This window comes from Salmo salar, chromosome ssa24 (genome assembly GCF_905237065.1).
Source record: "Salmo salar chromosome ssa24, Ssal_v3.1, whole genome shotgun sequence".
Taxonomy (NCBI): Eukaryota; Metazoa; Chordata; class Actinopteri; order Salmoniformes; family Salmonidae; genus Salmo; species Salmo salar.
In genome coordinates this window covers 44,458,064-44,478,976 of record NC_059465.1, presented here as the reverse complement: position 1 = coordinate 44,478,976, position 20,913 = coordinate 44,458,064, and the positions used below count along the sequence as shown (strand labels likewise).

At 45.3% G+C, this 20,913-nt stretch overlaps 1 protein-coding gene across 8 annotated transcripts in view; it reads left to right on the top strand.

Moving 5' to 3' along the window:
• The window catches only part of LOC106585952 (WD repeat and FYVE domain-containing protein 3), a 268,301-nt gene that overhangs the window by 66,367 nt on the left and 181,021 nt on the right, over positions 1 to 20,913 (top strand). For all 8 annotated transcript variants that reach the window (XM_045706795.1, XM_045706796.1, XM_045706790.1 and 5 more), the window contains exons 3-4: positions 233 to 356; positions 8,208 to 8,317. In XM_045706795.1, coding sequence (XP_045562751.1) covers positions 233 to 356; positions 8,208 to 8,317 — 234 coding nt within the window. The remainder of the gene's footprint in view (positions 1 to 232; positions 357 to 8,207; positions 8,318 to 20,913) is intronic.

The window sequence follows — 20,913 nt, the reverse complement described above, 5'->3', positions numbered from 1 at the left end:
GGAATGCAAAAGTAAATCTGTGTTTTCATTGCTTTGTGATCAGTGGTGTGAAATGGTTTAACAAAACTCCACCTCGGGTGTCCTTCATCTTAGCACATTAGGTGGACCGGTGTGTGTGTGTGTGTGTGTGTGTGTGTGTGTGTGTGTGTGTGTGTGTGTGTGTGTGTGTGTGTGTGTGTGTGTGTGTGTGTGTCTGTGAGTTAATGAGTTATCCTTCGACCTCTATGTTCAGGTGTTTGGGAACGCTTCCCCCACGACCATGACAGAGAAGTTCCAGGACCTCCTCCAGTTCACTACCCAGGTGTCCCGGCTCATGGTCACTGAGATCAGACGGAGAGCCTCCAACAAGTCCACAGGTACATAATCCCTCCAGCACTCCTTCAAAAGTTCTTGGAACTTTACCATACCCTGGCGGTGCTGCCATGAACTCTGTTCATCTTGAGTAAGATGCACAGCTGGTGTACATGTGTCTCCACTCCTCTCAATACTATATTAACCTCCAAAAATCCACGACCACAAGTGTTTTGCCTGTAGCCTGATATGGCCTGCCGTAACTGTAGTTGACCAAAGTACTACCATCATCAAAGCCTATGTCCAGCCTCATCCTTCCCTTAAGCACAAAGACAATCACCCCGTGTATTTAGATTCTGATACCAATACAGTGCATTCGGAAAGTTTTCAGACCTCTTCCCCTTTTCCACATTTTGTTACGTTACAGCCTTATTCTAATATTGATGAATTAAAACATTTCATCAATCTACACGCACTACCCCATAATGACATCACAATACCCCATAATGACATCACAATACCCCATAATGACATCACGATACCCCATAATGACATCACAATACCCCATAATGACATCACAATACCCCATAATGACAAAGTGAAAACAGTTTTTAGAAATGTTTGCAAATGTATTAAAAATAAAAAAACACTTTATTTACATAAGTATTCAGCCCCTTTGCTATGAGACTCGAAGTTGAGCTCAGGTGCATCCTGTTTCCATTGATCATCCTTGAGATGTTCTACAACTTGAATGGACTCCACCTGTGTTAAATTCAATTGATTGGACATGATTTGGAAAGACACACACCTGTCTATATCAGGTCTCACAGTTGACAGTGCATGTCAGAGCAAAAACCAAGCCATGAGGTCGAAGGAATTGTCCATAGAGCTCCTAGATAGCATTGTGTCGAGGTACAGATCTGGGGAAGGATACCAAAAAATGTATGCATTCTTAAATGGGAGAGGTTTGGAACCACCAAGACTCTACTTAGAGCTGGCCGCCCGGCCAAACTGAGCAATTAGGGGAGACGGGCCTTGGTCAGGGAGGTGACAGAGCTCCAGAGTTCCTCTGTGGAAAATGGGAGAACCTTCCAGAAGGACAACCATCTCTGCAGCACTCCACCAATCAGGCCTTTATGGTAGAATGGCCAGTAGGAAGCCACTCTTCAGTAAAAGGCACATGACAGCCCGCTTGGAGTTCGCCAAAAGGCACCTAAAGAACTCTGACCATGAGAAAGAAGATTCTCTTTGGCCTGAATGCCAAGTGTTACGTCTGGAAACCTGGCACCATCCCTCGGTGAAGCATGGTGGTGGCAGCATCATGCTGTGCGAATGTGGAGGGAGGGACTGGGAGACTAGTCAGGATAGAGGCAAAGATGAACGGAGCAAAGTACAGAGAGATCCTTGATGAAAACCTGCTCCAGAGCACTCAGGACCTCAGACTGGGGCGAAGGCTCACCTTCCAACAGGACAATGACCCTAAGCACACAGCCAAGACAACGCAGGAGTGGCTTCGGGACAAGTCTCTAAATGTCCTTGAGTGGCCCAGCCAGAGCCTGGACTTGAACCCGATAGAACATCTCTGGAGAGACCTGAAAATAGCTGTGCAGCAACGCTCCCCATCCAACCTGACAGAGCTTGAGAGGATCTGCAGAGAAGACTCGAATGGGGGAAACTCCCCAAAAACTCCCCACAGAGAATGGGAGAAACTCCCCAAATACAGGTGTGCCAAGCTTGTAGCGTCATACCCAAGAAGACTCGAGGCTGTAATCGCTGCCAAAGGTGCTTCAATAAAGTACTGATTAAAGTGTCTGAATACTTATCTAAATGCGATATTGCCGTTTATACTTTTAATACATTTGCAAAAATGTCAAAAAAACAGTTTTTCCTTTGTCATTATTATTGTGTGTAGATTGATGAGGGGGGGGGGATTTGATCCATTTTAGAATAAGGCTGTAATGTAACAAAATGTGGATGGGTCTGAATACACTCCGAAAGCACTGTATGAATACAGTCCTCAGTCTTCTCTGCCTCAGTCCATGGCCAGGGCCGCTGCTTGCTAAACTACCACTCCATTCGTTAAACGGACGGTCAGTCGGTCGGTGTTGAAAGTCTCCACACATTAGATCACTTCAGGTGAGATTTGTCTGAGTACATCAACACTTAATCACAGCTTCTGATTCAAAACTTCAGTATCAGTGTAAGTGTCTTGTTATTCAGTTAGTTCTGATAGGTGCCCCAGCAACATGACCAAAATACCTGCTGTCTCTTGATTTGGCTAGCTACTTGATATTCATCCTCCCTGCTCGCTGTTTGATTTAGGATTAGATTTAGGATTAGGTTTAGGATTAGGTTTAGATTTAGGGTTAGATTTAGGATTAGGTTTAGATTTAGGGTTAGATTTAGGATTATGTTTAGATTTAGGTTTAGGATTAGGTTTAGATTTAGGGTTAGATTTAGGATTAGGGTTAGATTTAGGATTATGGTTAAATTTAGGGTTAGATTTAGGATTATATCTAGAATTAGGATTAGATTTAGGATTAGATCATGGATCAGTTTTGCCTTTTAGATCACAATGAATGAGATTATATGGACAGGGGGGCCCTGATTCTAGATCATAATGAATGAGATTATATGGACAGGGGGGCCCTGATTCTAGATCATAATGAATGAGATTATATGGACAGGGGGGCCCTGATCCTAGATCATAATGAATGAGATTATATGGACAGGGGGGCCCTGATCCTAGATCATAATGAATGAGATTATATGGACAGGGGGCCCTGATCCTAGATCATAATGAATGAGATTATATGGACAGGGTGGCCCAGATTCTAGGTCAGTAATTCTACTCTCTGATGCTTCATACGTAAAGCCCCTGGTCTGGTTTGGGTGAAATGTGGACCTAACTGATATTGAAGTGAGGAATGGAGTGAGTGAGGGAAAAGAGGACTGGTTTATGATAGAGGAATGGGGGGATAAATCTGTTACCCAGCTTGACCGTCCTTTGATATTTTGGTCCTCCGCTGTTGGAGAGGAATAAACTCCACTGACTGCCAAGGATATCTTTACCGGGCTCCATGTGCATGCGCGCACGCACACACACGCACACACACACACACACGGACGCAGGCACACAAGTATATGTTTTGGCCCATGTACCGCACGGCTTCCCATCTCGCTTTGTTACTGATAGCGGTATCAGTAACAAGTATCTTATTATATCATGATATTATGATATTATCTTATTATATTATGATATTATCTTATTATATCATGATATTATCTTATTATGTTATTATATCATGATATTATATTATTATATCATGATATTATTATATTATTATATTAGTATCTTGTTATATCATGATATTATTATATTAGTATCTTATTATATTATATTAGCATCTTATTATATTATATTAGCATCTTATTCTATTATATTAGTATCTTATTATATCATGATATTGTTATATTATTATATCATTATATTATATCATGATATTATTATATTATTATATCATTATATTATATCATGATATTATTATATTAGTATATTAGTATGTTATTATTATATCATTATATTATTACATCCTTATATTATTATATTATTACATCATGATATTATGATATTATTGCATGTTATATTACATATTATATTATTACATGAAAACATGTTTTTAGAAATGTTAGCAAATGTATTGAAAATGAAATACAGAAATATCTAATTCATATAAGTATTCACACCCACCCCCCCCCCCCCACATTATTTTGTATATACGGCGCATTCGAAAAGTATTCAGACCTTTTTTTTTTACTTTTTCCACATTTTGTTACATTACAGCCTTGCTCTAAAATTGATTAAATAAAACATTGTCCTCATCAATCTACACACACAATATCCCATAATGACTAAGTGAGAACAGGTTTTTAGACATTTTTGCAAATGTATTACAAATAAAATGAATAAGATACCTTATTTACATAAGTATTCAGACCGTTTGCTATGAGACAAAAAAATTGAGCCCAGGTGCATCCTGATTCCTTTGATCATCCTTGAGATGTCACTACAACTTGATTGGAATCCACTTGTGGTAAATTTAATTGTTTGGACATGATTTAGAAAGAAACACACCTGTCTATATAAGGTCCCACAGTTGGCAGTGCATGTCAGAGCAGAAACGATACCATGAAGTCCAAGGAACTGTCTGGAGATCTCAGAGAGAGAATTGTGATGAGGCGTATATATCTGGGGAAGGGTATACATTTTTATTCTAGAATGTGGAAAGTTTCCAAGAGCACAGTGGTCTCCATTATTGGAAAATGGAAACAATATAGAACTACCCAGACTGCCTAGAGCTGGCTGTCTGACCAAACTGAGCAACCGGACAAGAAGGTCTTTGGTCAGGGATATAACCAAGAACCCAATGAAGCTCTGACAGAACTGCAGTTCCTTGGCTGAGATGGGATAACCTGCTTCCTTGGCTGAGATGGGAGAACCTGCTTCCTTGGCTGAGATGGGAGAACCTGCTTCCTTGGCTGAGATGGGAGAACCTGCTTCCTTGGCTGAGATGGGAGAACCTGCTTCCTTGGCTGAGATGGGAGAACCTGCTTCCTTGGCTGAGATGGGAGAACCTGCTTCCTTGGCTGAGATGGGAGAACCTGCTTCCTTGGCTGAGATGGGAGAACCTGCTTCCTTGGCTGAGATGGGAGAACCTGCTTCCTTGGCTGAGATGGGAGAACCTGCTTCCTTGGCTGAGATGGGAGAACCTGCTTCCTTGGCTGAGATGGGAGAACCTGCTTCCTTGGCTGAGATGGGATAACCTGCTTCCTTGGCTGAGATGGGAGAACCTGCTTCCTTGGCTGAGATGGGAGAACCTGCTTCCTTGGCTGAGATGGGAGAACCTGCTTCCTTGGCTGAGATGGGAGAACCTGCTTCCTTGGCTGAGATGGGAGAACCTGCTTCGTTGGCTGAGGACAACAGTCTTTCCAGCACTTCACCAATCTAGGCTTTATGTGAGAGTGGCCAGACGGAGGCCACTCCTGAGAAAAAGGCAGATGACGGCACGCCTGGAGTTTGCAAAAAGGCACGTGAAAGACTCTGATATCATAAGGCAGAAGATTCTGTGGTCTGAGACAAAAATGTAACTCTTTCGCCGAATGCAAAGTGCTATGTCTGGAGTAAACCAGGCACAGCTCATCACCCATCTAACACCATCCCTACCGTGAAGCATAGTGGTGGCAGCATCATGCTATGGGAATGCTATTCAGCGGCAGGGACTGGGAGACTGGTAAGGATAGAGGGAACAATGAATGCAGCCAAATACATGCAAATCCTGTGAACTTGCTTCAGAGTGCAAACAACCTTATACTTGGGTGAAGATTTACATTTCAAAAGGACAATGACCCTAAGAATACAGCCAAAGCAACGCTTGAATGGCTTCAGAACAAGAATTTTGAAGTCCTTGTGTGGCCCAGCCAAAACCGAGACTTCAATCCCATTGAAATTCTGTGGATAGACTTGAAGATTGCTGTTCACCGCCACTCCCCATCTGACTTAACAGAGCTTGAGAATGTCTGTAAGTAAGAATGAGAGAGAACCCCCAAATCCAGATGTGCAAAGCTGATAGACATACCCAAGACGACTCAAAGCTGATACAGACATACCCAGGACGACTCAAAGCTGATACAAACGTACCCAGGACGACTCAAAGCTGATACAGACGTACCCAGGACGACTCAAAGCTGATACAGACGTACCCAGGACGACTCAAAGCTGATACAGACGTACCCAGGACGACTCAAAGCTGATACAGACGTACCCAGGACGACTCAAAGCTGATACAGACGTACCCAGGACGACTCAAAGCTGATACAGACGTACCCAGGACGACTCAAAGCTGATACAGACGTACCCAGGACGACTCAAAGCTGATACAGACGTACCCAGGACGACTCAAAGCTGATACAGACGTACCCAGGACGACTCAAAGCTTATACAGACGTACCCAGGACAACTCAAAGCTTATACAGACGTACCCAGGACGACTCAAAGCTGATACAGACGTACCCAGGACGACTCAAAGCTGATACAGACGTACCCAGGACGACTCAAAGCTGATACAGACGTACCCAGGACGACTCAAAGCTGATACAGACGTACCCAGGACGACTCAAAGCTGATACAGGCGTACCCAGGACGACTCAACGCTGTAATCGCCACCAATGGTGCTACTATAAAGTATTGACTAAGGGGTGTGGATACTTATGTAAATTAGATATTTCTGTATTTAATTTTCTACACATTTGCATACGTTTCTAAAAACATGTTTTAACTTTGTTTTTCTCACCCATCTACACACAATTCCCCGTAATGACAATCTATTTAATCCATTTTGAATTCAGGCTCTAACAAAACAAGTCATGGAGTATCAATACTTTCTGAAGGCACTGTATGTCAGCAATTCCCAGAATGGTAACGGACTGTAACCCGGAATGGTAACGGACTGTAACCCGGAATGGTAACGGACTGTAACCCGGAATGGTAACGGACTGTAACCCGGAATGGTAACGGACTGTAACCCGGAATGGTAACGGACTGTAACCCGGAATGGTAACGGACTGTAACCCGGAATGGGAAACCATTCATCACTGTTTGATGTTAGCCTCATCCCCCTCTAGCACAAAGGCTTTTAAAACCTCCTATCTGCCTGCTAGTGTTACCCCAGCATGGTAGTAGATAGGCTAGTCATTTCTCTCTGCAGGTGTGTGTGTGTTATCAGTCTGTCCTTATTCAAAGCTTTGACGGAGGTTTGCCTTCCTTTTGATTACCGACCAAACGCACGGCTGCTGCCGTCTTCAGTCTGTTTTGGAGATCTAAAACATTCAGCCAGATGGACACACACTGTAAACACCTCTTTTAAAGAAGCTGTCAGGAAGCTGTCACTCTAGCATCCCACTCTTTCTCCTCATCCCTCTCCCTCTCTTTCTCCTCATCCCTCTCTTTCTCCTCATCCCTCTCCCTCTCTTTCTCCTCATCCCTCTCCCTCTCTTTCTCCTCATCCCTCTCCCTCTCTTTCTCCTCATCCCTCTCCCTCTCTTTCTCCTCATCCCTCTCTTTCTCCTCATCCCTCTCCCTCTCTTTCTCCTCATCCCTCTCTTTCTCCTCATCCCTCTCCCTCTCTTTCTCCTCATCCCTCTCTTTCTCCTCATCCCTCTCCCTCTCTTTCTCCTCATCCCTCTCCCTCTCTTTCTCCTCATCCCTCTCTTTCTCCTCATCCCTCTCCCTCTCTTTCTCCTCATCCCTCTCTTTCTCCTCATCCCTCTCCCTCTCTTTCTCCTCATCCCTCTCCCTCTCTTTCTCCTCATCCCTCTCCCTCTCTTTCTCCTCATCCCTCTCTTTCTCCTCATCCCTCTCCCTCTCTTTCTCCTCATCCCTCTCTTTCTCCTCATCCCTCTCTTTCTCCTCATCCCTCTCTTTCTCCTCATCCCTCTCCCTCTCTTTCTCCTCATCCCTCTTTTTCTCCTCATCACCTTCCCCCTCCATCTCTCTCTCTCTCTTTACTCTCTTTCTCCTCATCCCGCTCTTTCCTCTCTCATCATCCCTCTCCCTCTCTTTCCTCTTTCTCCTCATCTCTCTCTCTCTTTATTCACGTGGAATGTTCAGAGTACAACACGTTGATTTAGTGATCAGATCTCTCTCTCTCTCTCTCTCTCTCTCTCTCTCTCTCTCTCTCTCTCTTTCCCTCTCTCTCCCTCTCTCTCCCGTTCTGAGCCTTCTGCTGTAAAAGATCAAAACAAGGCTCTTTTTTAATTTGCACAACAACAACTAAAACATACCGTGCATTATACTGAAACACTGATTATGGCAATATGAGAAGATGATATGTGCCACACTATGTGTGTTGTGTTCGCAGAGGAAGCCAGTAGAGCCATAGTCCAGTTCCTGGAGGTGAACCAGAGTGAAGAGGCGTCACGTGGCTGGATGCTACTGACCACCATCAACCTGCTAGCATCCTCCGGACAGGTGGGTGTGTGGGTGTTACTGGGTTGTGTGTGTGTGTGTGTGTGTGTGTGTGTGTGTGTGTGTGTGTGTGTGTGTGTGTGTGTGTGTGTGTGTGTGTGTGTTACTGGGTTGTGTGTGTGTGTGTGTGTGTCTGTTACTGGGTTGTGTGTCTGTTACTGGGTGTGTGTGTGTGTGTGTGTGTGTGTGTGTGTGTGTGTGTGTGTGTGTGTGTGTGTGTGTGTGTGTGTGTCTGTTACTGGGTTGTGTGTGTGTGTGTGTTACTGGGTTGTGTGTGTGTGTGTGTGTTACTGGGTTGTGTGTGTGTGTGTGTGTGTGTGTGTGTGTATTACAGAGTGTGTGTTGTTGTTGTTTCTGCCCTCATGTCTTTTTTTTTTTTTGAAAAACGATGTTGGCATTTGAACACCCCCGGCATCGCAGCGTTTGAACACCCCCGGCATCTCAGCGTTTGAACACCCCCGGCATCGCAGCGTTTGAACACCCCCGGCATCGCAGCGTTTGAACACCCCCGGCATCGCAGCGTTTGAACACCCCCGGCATCGCAGCGTTTGAACACCCCCGGCATCGCAGCGTTTGAACACCCCCGGCATCTCAGCGTTTGAACACCCCGGCATCTCAGCGTTTGAACACCCCCGGCATCGCAGCGTTTGAACACCCCCCGGCATCGCAGCGTTTGAAACACCCCCGGCATCGCAGCGTTTGAAACACCCCCGGCATCGCAGCGTTTGAACACCCCGGCATCGCAGCGTTTGAAACACCCCCGGCATCGCAGCGTTTGAAACACCCCCGGCATCGCAGCGTTTGAAACACCCCCGGCATCGCAGCGTTTGAAACACCCCGGGCATCGCAGCGTTTGAAACAGCACCGGCATCTCAGCGTTTAAACAAGACGCCTGTTCTCTCTGACCTATTTACATTGTGTTTCCTGCTCACTTTGATCCACAAATAGCAGTAGAAACCCAGCCTGTTGCTGTGTCCCAAGTGGCCCCATGTACTACTACTCTATGGGCCCTGGATTAATGTAGTGCACCCTATTCCCTATAGGCCCTGGATTAATGTAGTGCACCCTATTCCCTATGGGCCCTGGATTAATGTAGTGCACCCTATTCCCTATTGGCCCTGGATTAATGTAGTGCACCCTATTCCCTATAGGCCCTGGATTAATGTAGTGCACCCTATTCCCTATGGGCCCTGGATTAATGTAGTGCACCCTATTCCCTATGGGCCCTGGATTAATGTAGTGCACCCTATTCCCTATAGGCCCTGGATTAATGTAGTGCACCCTATTCCCTATGGGCCCTGGACTAATGTAGTGCACCCTATTCCCTATGGGCCCTGGATTAGTCTAGTGCACCCTATTCCCTATAGGCCCTGGATTAATCTAGTGCACCCTATTCCCTATAGGCCCTGGATTAATGTAGTGCACCCTATTCCCTATGGGCCCTGGATTAAAGTAGTGCACCCTATTCCCTATGGGCCCTGGATTAAAGTAGTGCACCCTATTCCCTATGGGCCCTGGATTAATCTAGTGCACCCTATTCCCTATGGGCCCTGGATTAATCTAGTGCACCCTATTCCCTATGGGCCCTGGATTAAAGTAGTGCACCCTATTCCCTATGGGCCCTGGATTAAAGTAGTGCACCCTATTCCCTAAAGTCGTCCACTATAAAGGGAATAGGGTGCCATTTGACACACAGCCTATTAAAGTAATCTCCCGTGATACAAATGATAATTATAAAGTTGTTCAATATTACAAACGCAGTGATTTGTTAAACAACATCCGTAGGGAACCTATGGAGGTAAGGGAAGAAGGACGTTAGTGAAGGGATCAGGTCCTAAATTGCACCCTATTCCTTACATAGTGCACTATGGTCAAAAGTGGTACAGTGTATATAGGGAATAGTGCACCATTTGGGATGCAGTCATGCACTTGTTTTTATAACTTAGCCTTACGTACATTCTTTAACCGGAAGGACATTCTTCAACTTCATTTTCAGTTTGTCTAAAGAGTCGTCAAGAGAGACCTTTTTTTTAGAGCTGGAGGATGGAGGCAGACCTCTTGCTTTACTGACGACAACACCACCATCCTCATCACATGGTCGTGACTAGACAGATAGGCACCAATACAGGCTTATTGTTCTACTCACAGCTTCGACAAACAGGATGTCACAAGTGGATTTGTGATTCCTGCTGCAAACTACTGGCCTTCATTTAAGAAGGACTTCTATAGGCTTATTTGATGAAAATCCTGGAACTGTTGAATCTTGGCCCCTGACCACTTCCTGTTGCGTGGCGCAAGTTTTTTTGTTGTTTTGATTGTAGTGAGCACTGTCAACAAGTTGTAGCTAGCTACCCCTTCCCCTCTCCCCATTTCTGTGTCCCAAATGTGTAATTGGCACTCTGACCTGTGAAAGGTAGCAATACGTCACAAAGCGTCTAGTCTGCCGGAAAGCTACAACCAACAGAATAAGTTGTTTAGCTAGCTAGTAGCCTAAATAAATTGTACCTTTTTATTTAACTAGGCAGGTCGCTTAAGAACAAATTCTTATTTACAATGACAGCCTACCGGGTAACACTGCCTTGTTCAGGGGCAGAACAACAGATGATTACCTTGTCAGCTCAGGGATTTGATCCAGCAACCTTTCGGTTACTAGTCCAATGCTCTAACCACTAGGCTACCTGCTGGTTACTAGTCCAACCCTCTAACCACTAGGCTACCTGCTGGTTACTGGCCCAATGCTCTAACCACTAGGCTACCTGCTGGTTACTGGCCCAACGCTCTAACCACTAGGCTACCTGCTGGTTACTGGCCCAACGCTCTAACCACTAGGCTACCTGCTGGTTACTGGCCCAACGCTCTAACCACTAGGCTACCTGCTGGTTACTGGCCCAACGCTCTAACCACTAGGCTACCTGCTGGTTACTAGTCCAACACTCTAACCACTAGGCTACCTGCTGGTTACTGGCCTAACACTCTAACCACTAGGCTACCTGCTGGTTACTGGCCCAACGCTCTAACCACTAGGCTACCTGCTGGTTACTGGTACAACGCTCTAACCACTAGGCTACCTGCTGTTTACTGGCCCAACGCTCTAACCACTAGGCTACCTGCTGGTTACTAGTCCAACGCTCTAACCACTAGGCTACCCGCTGGTTACTAGTCCAACCCTCTAACCACTAGGCTACCTGCTGGTTACTAGTCCAACGCTCTAACCACTAGGCTACCAGCTGGTTACTGGCCCAACGCTCTAACCACTAGGCTACCTGCTGGTTACTAGTCCAACGCTCTAACCACTAGGCTACCTGCTGGTTACTAGTCCAACCCTCTAACCACTAGGCTACCTGCTGGTTACTAGTCCAACCCTCTAACCACTAGGCTACCTGCTGGTTACTGGCCCAACGCTCTAACCACTAGGCTACCTGCTGGTTACTGGCCCAACGCTCTAAACACTAGGCTACCTGCTGGTTACTGACCCAACGCTCTAACCACTAGGCTACCTGCTGGTTACTGACCCAACGCTCTAACCACTAGGCTACCTGCTGGTTACTGGCCCAACGCTCTAACCACTAGGCTACCTGCTGGTTACTAGTCCAACGCTCTAACCACTAGGCTACCTGCTGGTTACTGGCCCAACGCTCTAACCACTAGGCTACCTGCTGGTTACTGGCCCAACGCACTAACCACTAGGCTACCTGCTGGTTACTAGTCCAACGCTCTAACCACTAGGCTACCTGCTGGTTACTGGCCCAACGCTCTAACCACTAGGCTACCTGCCGCCCCAAAAAATAGAGCTTGTGACGGGCCTTCCTCTTTTGGACGTTAACAAGGCAACACTCCATCTGAACTCCTCCTCCACGTTTACTGGATTGGTTGAACAGTGTAGAAGAGAACCTCCTAGTCTCATCAAGACCAGTATGTAGAGGATCTAGTTTCAAGCGTTTATTTTACACCTGCTACGTTATGTTAGCTAGCTAGTTAGCTAGCTAGTTAGCTACTAGGGGTAGCTAAGGGTCGAGTGCTGTGTTGGGGTTCGTTGAAACAGGACAAAGTGCGTGGATCACTGCTATGAAGGTCTGGCTACATTTCACTTCAGGTAAAGTTAACTTGAATAGCTAATTCTGTGGGACACAATAATTGCTACATCAATGTATTGTTGGTGAGTTAGCATAGCTGCTAGTATAGCTTTATACCCCCAAAGCTGATGGGGTGGCTTTCCCAGTTAACCCTGTAATGGAGCTAGCTAGCTAGCTAGCTAACTAAAGTAGAGGACTTGACTACATTATGTTTGATTATAAGGCTTAACGTTAGGCAAGATAGCTCGATATGGCAGTCCGTGATCATACGCCTAATGTGTCTACTACTACTACTACTACTACTACTAGGTGAAAGAGGATTTAGACTACGAGTAATTTAGACTACGATTTGGCTTTAGACAATTCATTAGCCTCGTTAGCCTAGGCTAACATCTCCTGTTCTTTAGCCTCGTCAGCCTAGGCTAACATCTCCTGTTCATTAGCCTCGTTAGCCTAGGCTAACATCTCCTGTTCATTAGCCTCGTCAGCCTAGGCTAACATCTCCTGTTCATTAGCCTCGTCAGCCTAGGCTAACATCTCCTGTTCATTAGCCTCGTCAGCCTAGGCTAACATCTCCTGTTCATTAGCCTCGTCAGCCTAGGCTAACATCTCCTGTTCATCTCAGAGGGTCTGTGGGTTATAATCAACAATGTGTTGTCCTTTTTTACAGACAATAATTCTCCATGGCAGACATTTTTCCTGGTGGGGACTACATGGGGAGCAAGCTTGTGTTGTCGGGGGCTGTTGTCGGGGGCTGTTGTCGGGGGCTGTTGTCGGGGCTGTCTAACCCTCTCTAGATGGACAATTGATGATTCCAAAGAGGAATTGAATAATTTAATACAACTTTCCATAGGTTCTCCCGTTCCCAACACCGGGATAGCAGCAGTGCAGGAGAGCAATTGTGGAGAGTTTACATGGGAGGAGATTGTACATGGGATCAATGACCAGCAGCCTTGCAGCTGCCAGTTCACTTCCATTCCCATTTTTGGGTTGCCTGGCCCGGGGCTAAAACCAGCAAACTTCCAGCTGCTGGTCTGCCTCTCCTACCTCCTGTTTCCTGGTCCCGGGGACCTAAAGGGGTGCACATTCGTATTTTTGTGCTAACACTACACAGTGATTTAAATGGTCACCGCATCAAGCTTTGATGATTTGAATCAGATGTGTAGTGCTATGGCAAAAAAAACTAAATGTGCACCCCTTTAGGTCCCTAAGACCAGGATCAGGAGGTAGGAGAGGCAGACCAGGAAACAGGAGGTAGGAGAGGCAGACCAGGAAACAGGAGGTAGTAGAGGCAGACCAGGAAACAGGAGGTAGTAGAGGCAGACCAGGAAACAGGAGGTAGTAGAGGCAGACCAGGAAACAGGAGGTAGTAGAGGCAGACCAGGAAACAGGAGGTAGTAGAGGCAGACCAGGAAACAGGAGGTAGTAGAGGCAGACCAGGAAACAGGAGGTAGGAGAGGCAGACCAGGAAACAGGAGGTAGTAGAGGCAGACCAGGAAACAGGAGGTAGGAGAGGCAGACCAGGAAACAGGAGGTAGGAGAGGCAGACCAGGAAACAGGAGGTAGGAGAGGCAGACCAGGAAACAGGAGGTAGGAGAGGCAGACCAGGAAACAGGAGGTAGGAGAGGCAGACCAGGAAACAGGAGGTAGGAGAGGCAGACCAGGAAACAGGAGGTAGGAGAGGCAGACCAGGATCAGGAGGTAGGAGAGGCAGACCAGGAAACAGGAGGTAGGAGAGGCAGACCAGGAAACAGGAGGTAGTAGAGGCAGACCAGGAAACAGGAGGTAGGAGAGGCAGACCAGGAAACAGGAGGTAGGAGAGGCAGACCAGGAAACAGGAGGTAGTAGAGGCAGACCAGGAAACAGGAGGTAGGAGAGGCAGACCAGGAAACAGGAGGTAGTAGAGGCAGACCAGGAAACAGGAGGTAGGAGAGGCAGACCAGGAAACAGGAGGTAGGAGAGGCAGACCAGGAAACAGGTTATTACAATCCCAGGGCGACACATAAATGGGTATGGAACTGAACTGGCAGCTGGAACTCTCCCAGGTACCATCTCCTGCCGTTGTGCCCTTGAGCAAGACACTTAACCCCCCCCCCACACACACACAATTGCTCTCCAGCCAGAGGTGCTGCACTGCAGGGTGTTGGGAAAAGCAGAAGACAAATTTCCGTTATGGACAATAAAGTGTCTTATCTTCATGTTCTTGTCACAAGATGACTCTTCGCACATCAAATCAAATCAAATTGTATTGGTCACATACACATTTTTAGCAGATGTTATTGTGGGTGTAATGAAATGCTTGTGTTTCTAGCTCCATCAGTGCAGTAATATCTAACAATTCATAACAATACACACATTTTAAAAGTAAAAGAATGGAATTAAGAAATATAAATATTAGGATGAGAAATGTCTGAGTGTTATTTACTAAAATACAGTATATAGAGTGCATTCGGAAAGTATTCAGACCCCTCGACATTTTCCACATTTTGTTACATTACAGCCTTATTCTAAAATGGATTAAATAGTTTTTTTCCCCCCCTCATCAATCTACACACTATACCCCATAATGACAAAGCAAAAACATTTATTTTTTTATTTTAGCAGATGTATTGAAAATAGCTATTTTCAGGTCTCTCCAGAGATGTTTGATCGGGTTCAAGTCCGGGCTCTGGCTGGGCCACTCAAGGACATTCAGAGACTTGTCCTGAAGCCACTTCTGCGTTGTCTTGGCTGTGTGCTTAGGGTCATTGTCCTGTTGGAAGGTAAACCTTCACCCCAGTCTGAGGTCCTGAGCGCTCTGGAGCAGGTTTTCATCAAGGATCTCTCTGTACTTTGCTCCGTTCATCTCAATCCTGACTAGTTTCCCATTCCCTGCCGCTGAAAAACATCCGCGTAGCATGATGCTGCCACCACCATGCTTCACCGTAGGGATGGTGCCAGGTTTCCTCCAGACGTGACGCTTGGCATTCAGGCCAAATAGTTCAATCTTGGTTTCATCTTGGCCTCTAGAATCTTGGCTTCTAGAATATCTCAGATGACTTAGCCCGGCACACGCGGCTGAACAGTTTGTTTGTGTGTTTAACTCTGCCTGTAAACACGCTGGATGATTCAGAATCCATTGAAGAGCTTGAACGATTCATTGACGAGAGATACTTACGAACTCTTAGAAACATGTCGCTGGCTTCGGAGGACTCAAAGCATTGTTAAGGACAACCAACCCAATCAACAAAACAAACCAAAATCAGGTTGGACAATTGGTATCAACGATGGACCCAAACCATCCCCTAGTAAGAGGGCGCGTGTGGCGAGTGGGGAGAGGTTTACTGATATGGATGTTGACTTGTTAAAATCCATAAATGAAAGGCTTGCCAAACATGATATCTTGGATATATTACGAGAGGACATCAATGCATTATGTGCCGGTCTAGAATACAGCCAACGTCAGATTGATGATCTAAGGAAAGAGAACACGGAGCTGAAAGGTACTGTAGACTCTATTCAAGGCAAGGTGGAGGTGGTGCAAAGGGAGAACAAACAACTTAAAGAAACATTGCTTGATGTACGGTGTCGATCAATGCGGGACAATCTAATATGTTCAGGGATACCGGAGAATGACAACAGCAGAGGCTGTGAGGACACAGTCACAGTACTTTATGTCAACTCAACTAAAACTGCCCACTGATTGTTGTGCGTAATGTCACTTTCTCCAGAGTCCATAGAATAGGTAAGACCTCTGGAAATAGGCCACGGGCTGTTATTGCATGTTTTGACAGATTTAAGCAAAAGGAAATGACGAAGAACATGGACAGAGAACTCAGAAACACTGATTTTGGAATGAATGATCACTTCCCCACTGAGATCAATGAAAGGAGAAAAAAAACTATATCCCATCATGAAGGAAAAACGTTGCCTGAATCAACGAGTCTCCATGGTGATGGATAAACTTTATATCAGCGGGCAATTGTATCGGGACTCTAGAGTAACTCCCTGGATATTTTAATTTAATGTTCACGTTTGAGTTTGTGTGTTGTAGTGTATCATGACAACTTCAACTATAACGAATACATGTTCTATGCTATGTTCATGTTCTATTGATCTTCAGTTGATAAGGAAAGGGCTGCATATAGCTCAGGTTAATGTATGTAGCCTTCCTAACAAAATACATGAGGTTTTTAACTTGGTCAAGATAAATAATATTCATATTTTGGCTTTGACCAAAACGCATTTAGATGCATCTGTACATTTTACATTTTAATCATTTAGCAGACGCTCTTATCCAGAGTGACTTACAGTAGTGAATGCATACAATTCATACAATTTCATTTTCTCCGTACTGGTCCCCCTGTGGGAATCGAACCCACAACCCTGGCGTTGCAAACACCATGCTCTACCAACTGAGCCACACGGGACCGTGGCTGGTGGGCAAATTAACATTCATGGATATAGTCTACTGAGAAGGGACAGGAATAGGAATGGTGGGGGTGTAGCACTGTACATTCAGAATCAGATACCTTTTAAGAGGAGGGATGACCTTAATGTATGTCAAGTAGAAGCACTATGGGCTCAGGTACATCTGCCTCACCAGGCAGCCATATTGGTGGGATGTGTGTATAGACCTCCTAGCTCTAAGGTGTCCTATTTGGGTGACTTATGTACTGGGTTTGACCAGGCCACAGATAGCAACAGGGATGTATTTATCTTGAGTGATTTTAATATGAATCGGAAGGATCACAATAATTCGACTAGAACAAAATTGATGAGATATGCTATGAACTGTGGCTTGAAACAAATGGTTAATGATACTACTAGATCATCAATTAAGTTGGGTCATCGTTCAGACACATGCATTGATCTGATTTTCTGTAATATACCATCGCAATGCTTAAAAGCCAGATCAATGCCAGTGGGCTGGACAGACCATAATATTGTAACCATAACCATGAACACCAAGGTTCCAAAGAAACCCCCTAGGATTGTGGTCAAGAGAAATTTTTAAACATTTAATCATGAGCTATTTCTAAATGATTTGGCTGCTGTACCCTGGGAGCGGATTTATCTAGAGAATGATTTAAATCACGCTACAGAATGCTTTATTGATTTGCTCACTGAGGTAATGGACCATCATGCCCCTATAAGAAAGAGAACTGTTGGGGCTCGCCCATCTCCATGGATTGATGATGAACTAGGTGAGGCTTTTTCTCAAAGAAATATGTCAAAAGTCTTAGCAGCCAAGTCAAAATTAGAAATTGATGAACAGAATTATAGAACATTGCGTAATTATGCAGTTAAATTGAATCGAAGGAAAAAAAAGTTATTTTTCAACAATGCTTTTATTGTTTGTAAAAATGATTCTAAAAAGGCATGGAATACAGTTAAGGGCTTCTATGCGTTATTCAGACAGAAAAGAGAAATGGGCAAAAGAACATTTCGATTTAGAGCAATAAAGAAATGGAATAAATTAACTGAGCAAACCAGAAACCTTTCAATATATACATTTAAACATTATTTTAAAATGATTTAAATATAATACACAGAAATGTTGTGGGATTACAGTAGATGAAGAATCAATATTTTTTAGATTGATTATTTATTGGTTCATTATGTTAGTGTATTATGTATGTTTGTAATAGTGTGTTATATGTGAAAATGTGTTCGTATATAAATTGTATTTTAATATTTAAGGACTCTTGGAAGATTAGTCCAAATGGGGACTAAAAGAGATCCAAATCAAATCATCAGACCAGAGAATCTTGTTTCTCATGGTCAGAGAGTCCTTTAGGTGCTTTTTTTGGCAAACTCCAAGAAGGCTGTCATGTGCCTTTTACCGAGGAGTGGCTTCCTACTGGCCACTCTACCATAAAGGCCTGATTGGTGGAGTGCTGCGGAGATGGTTGTCCTTCTGGAAAGTTCTCCCATCTCCACAGAGGAACTCTGAAGCTCTTTCAGAGTGACCATCGGGTTCTTGGTCACCTCCCTGACCAAGGCCCTTCTCCCCCGATTGCTCAGTTTGGCCAGGTCTAGGAAAGAGTCTTGGTGGTTCCAAACTTCTTCCATTTAAGAATGGTGAAGGCCACTGTGTTTTTGGGGACCTTCAACGCTGCAGATTTTCTTCCCATGTCTGTGTATATGGGGAAACAGCCTCTAAGGTGCAGGGTTACGTAATCGGGTGGAAGCTGGCTAGTGATGGCTATTTAACAGTCTGATGAACTTGAGATAGAAGCTGTGATTTCAGTCTCTCGGTCCCAGCTTTGATGCACCTGTACTGACCTCGCCTTCTGGTTAATAGCGGGGTGAACATGCGGTGGCTTCGGGGGTTGATGTCCTTCATCACCACACTGTTTCTGTTGGTGGACCATTTCAGATTGTCAGTGATGTGTACGCCGAGGAACTTGAACCTTTCCACCTTCTCCACTGCGGTCCCGTTGATGTGGATAGGGGGCTGCTCCCTCTGCTGTTTCCTGAAGTCCATGATCATCTCCTTTGTTTTGTTGACGTTGAGGGAGAGGTTATTTTCCTGACACCACTCTGCCAGGGCCCTCACCTCCTCCCTGTAGGCTGTCTCACCATTGTTGGTAATCAGGCCTATTACTGTTGTGTCGTCTGCAGACTTGATGATTGAGTTGGAGGCGTGCGTGGCCCCGCAGTCATGGGTGAACAGGGAGTACAGGAGGGGGCTGAGCACGCACCCTTGTGGCGCCCCTGTGTTGACGATCGGCGAAGTGGAGGTGTTGTTTCCTACCTTCGACCACCACGTCAGGAAGTCCAGGACCCAGTTGCGCAGGGCATGGTTCAGACCCAGGGCCCCGAGCTTAAACATGAGCTTGGAGGGTACTATGGTGTTGAATGCTGAGCTGTAGTCAATGAACAGCCTTCTTACATAGGTATTCCTCTTGTCCAGATGGGATAGGGCGGTGTGCAGTGCGATGGCGAATGCATCGTCAGTGGACCTATTGGTGCGGTAAGCAAATTGGAGTGGGTCTAGGGTGTCAGGTAAGGTAGAGGTGATATGATCCTTAACTAGCCTCTCAAAGCACTTCATGAAGACAGAAGTGAGTGTTACAGGGTGATAGTCATTTAGGTTCAGTTACCTTAGCTTTCTTGGAAACAGGAACAATGGTGGCCATCTTGAAGCATGTGGGGACAACAGACTGACTGGAAAAGGGAGAGATTGAATATGTCTGTAAACACTCCAGCCAGCTGGTCTGCACATTGCTCTGAGGACGCGGCTAGGGATACCGCCTGGGCCGGCAGCCTTGCGAGGATTAACACGCTTAAATGTCTTACTCACATCGGCCACGGAGAATGAGAGCCCACAGTCCTTGGGAGCGGACCGCATCGGTGGCACTGTATTATCCTCAAAGTAAGATGTGTTTAGCTTGTCTCGGAGATCGACAGTGATGTCCGCTACGTGGCTAGTTTTCCCTTTGTAATCCATGATTGTCTGTAGACCCTGCCACATACACCTTGTGTGTGAGCCGTTGAATTGCGACTCCACTTTGTCTCTGTGCTGACGTTTTGCCTGTTTGATTGCCTTAGAGGGAATAATTACACTGTTTGTTTTCAACCATATTCCCAGTCACCTTGCCGTGGTTAAATGCGGTTGTTCGCGCTTTCAGTTTTGCGCGAAAGCTGCCATCTATCGACGGTTTTTGGTTTGGGTAGGATTTAATAGTCACAATGGGAACAACATCCCCTATACACTTCCTGATGAACTCAGTCACCGTGTCCGTGTATATGTCAATGTTATTCTCAAAGGCTACCTGGAACATATCCCAGTCCGTGTGATCAAACCAATCTTAAATCATGGATTCTAATTGGTCAGACCACTGTTGAATAGACCTTAGCACGGGTACTTCCTGTTTTGAGTTTCTGTCTATAGGAAAGAGTTGAGTTTCTGTATGTTATCACAATCACACCAGGAGTAGTTAATCATGAAACATACACCACCACCTTTCTTCTTCCGGAGAGTTCTTTATTCCTGTCTGCCCAATGTACTGAGAACCCAGCTGGCTGTATGGAGGGGATAGTATATCCGGAGAGAGCTATGTATCCGTGAAACAGAGTATGTTACAATCCCTGATGTCTCTCTGGAAGGAGATCCTCACCCTGAACTCGTTTACTTTTTTGTCCAGGGTCTGAACATTAGCGAGTAAAATATTCGGAATCGGTGGATGGTGTGCACGCCTCCTGAGTCGGACTAGAAGTCCACTCCGATACCTCTTCTCAGCCGGCGGCGTCTTGGAGCATCCTCTGGTATAAGTTCAGTTGTCCTGGGGGGTACGAACAAAGGATTCAATTCAGGGAAAGACAAATGTCTGGTAGTAGTGCTAGTAAGTTACCGCCGCTCTGATTTTCAAGAGTTATTTCCGGCTGTATGTAATAACACAGAAAACGTTCTGGGTAAATTAATGTAAGAAATGACACACACAAATAAACGAAATACTGGAAAGTAGCTTAGGAGCTAGAAGCAGAGCTGCCATGTCTGCCGGTGCCATCTTGATAGGTCTACACCGCTGTTTCCTCTAT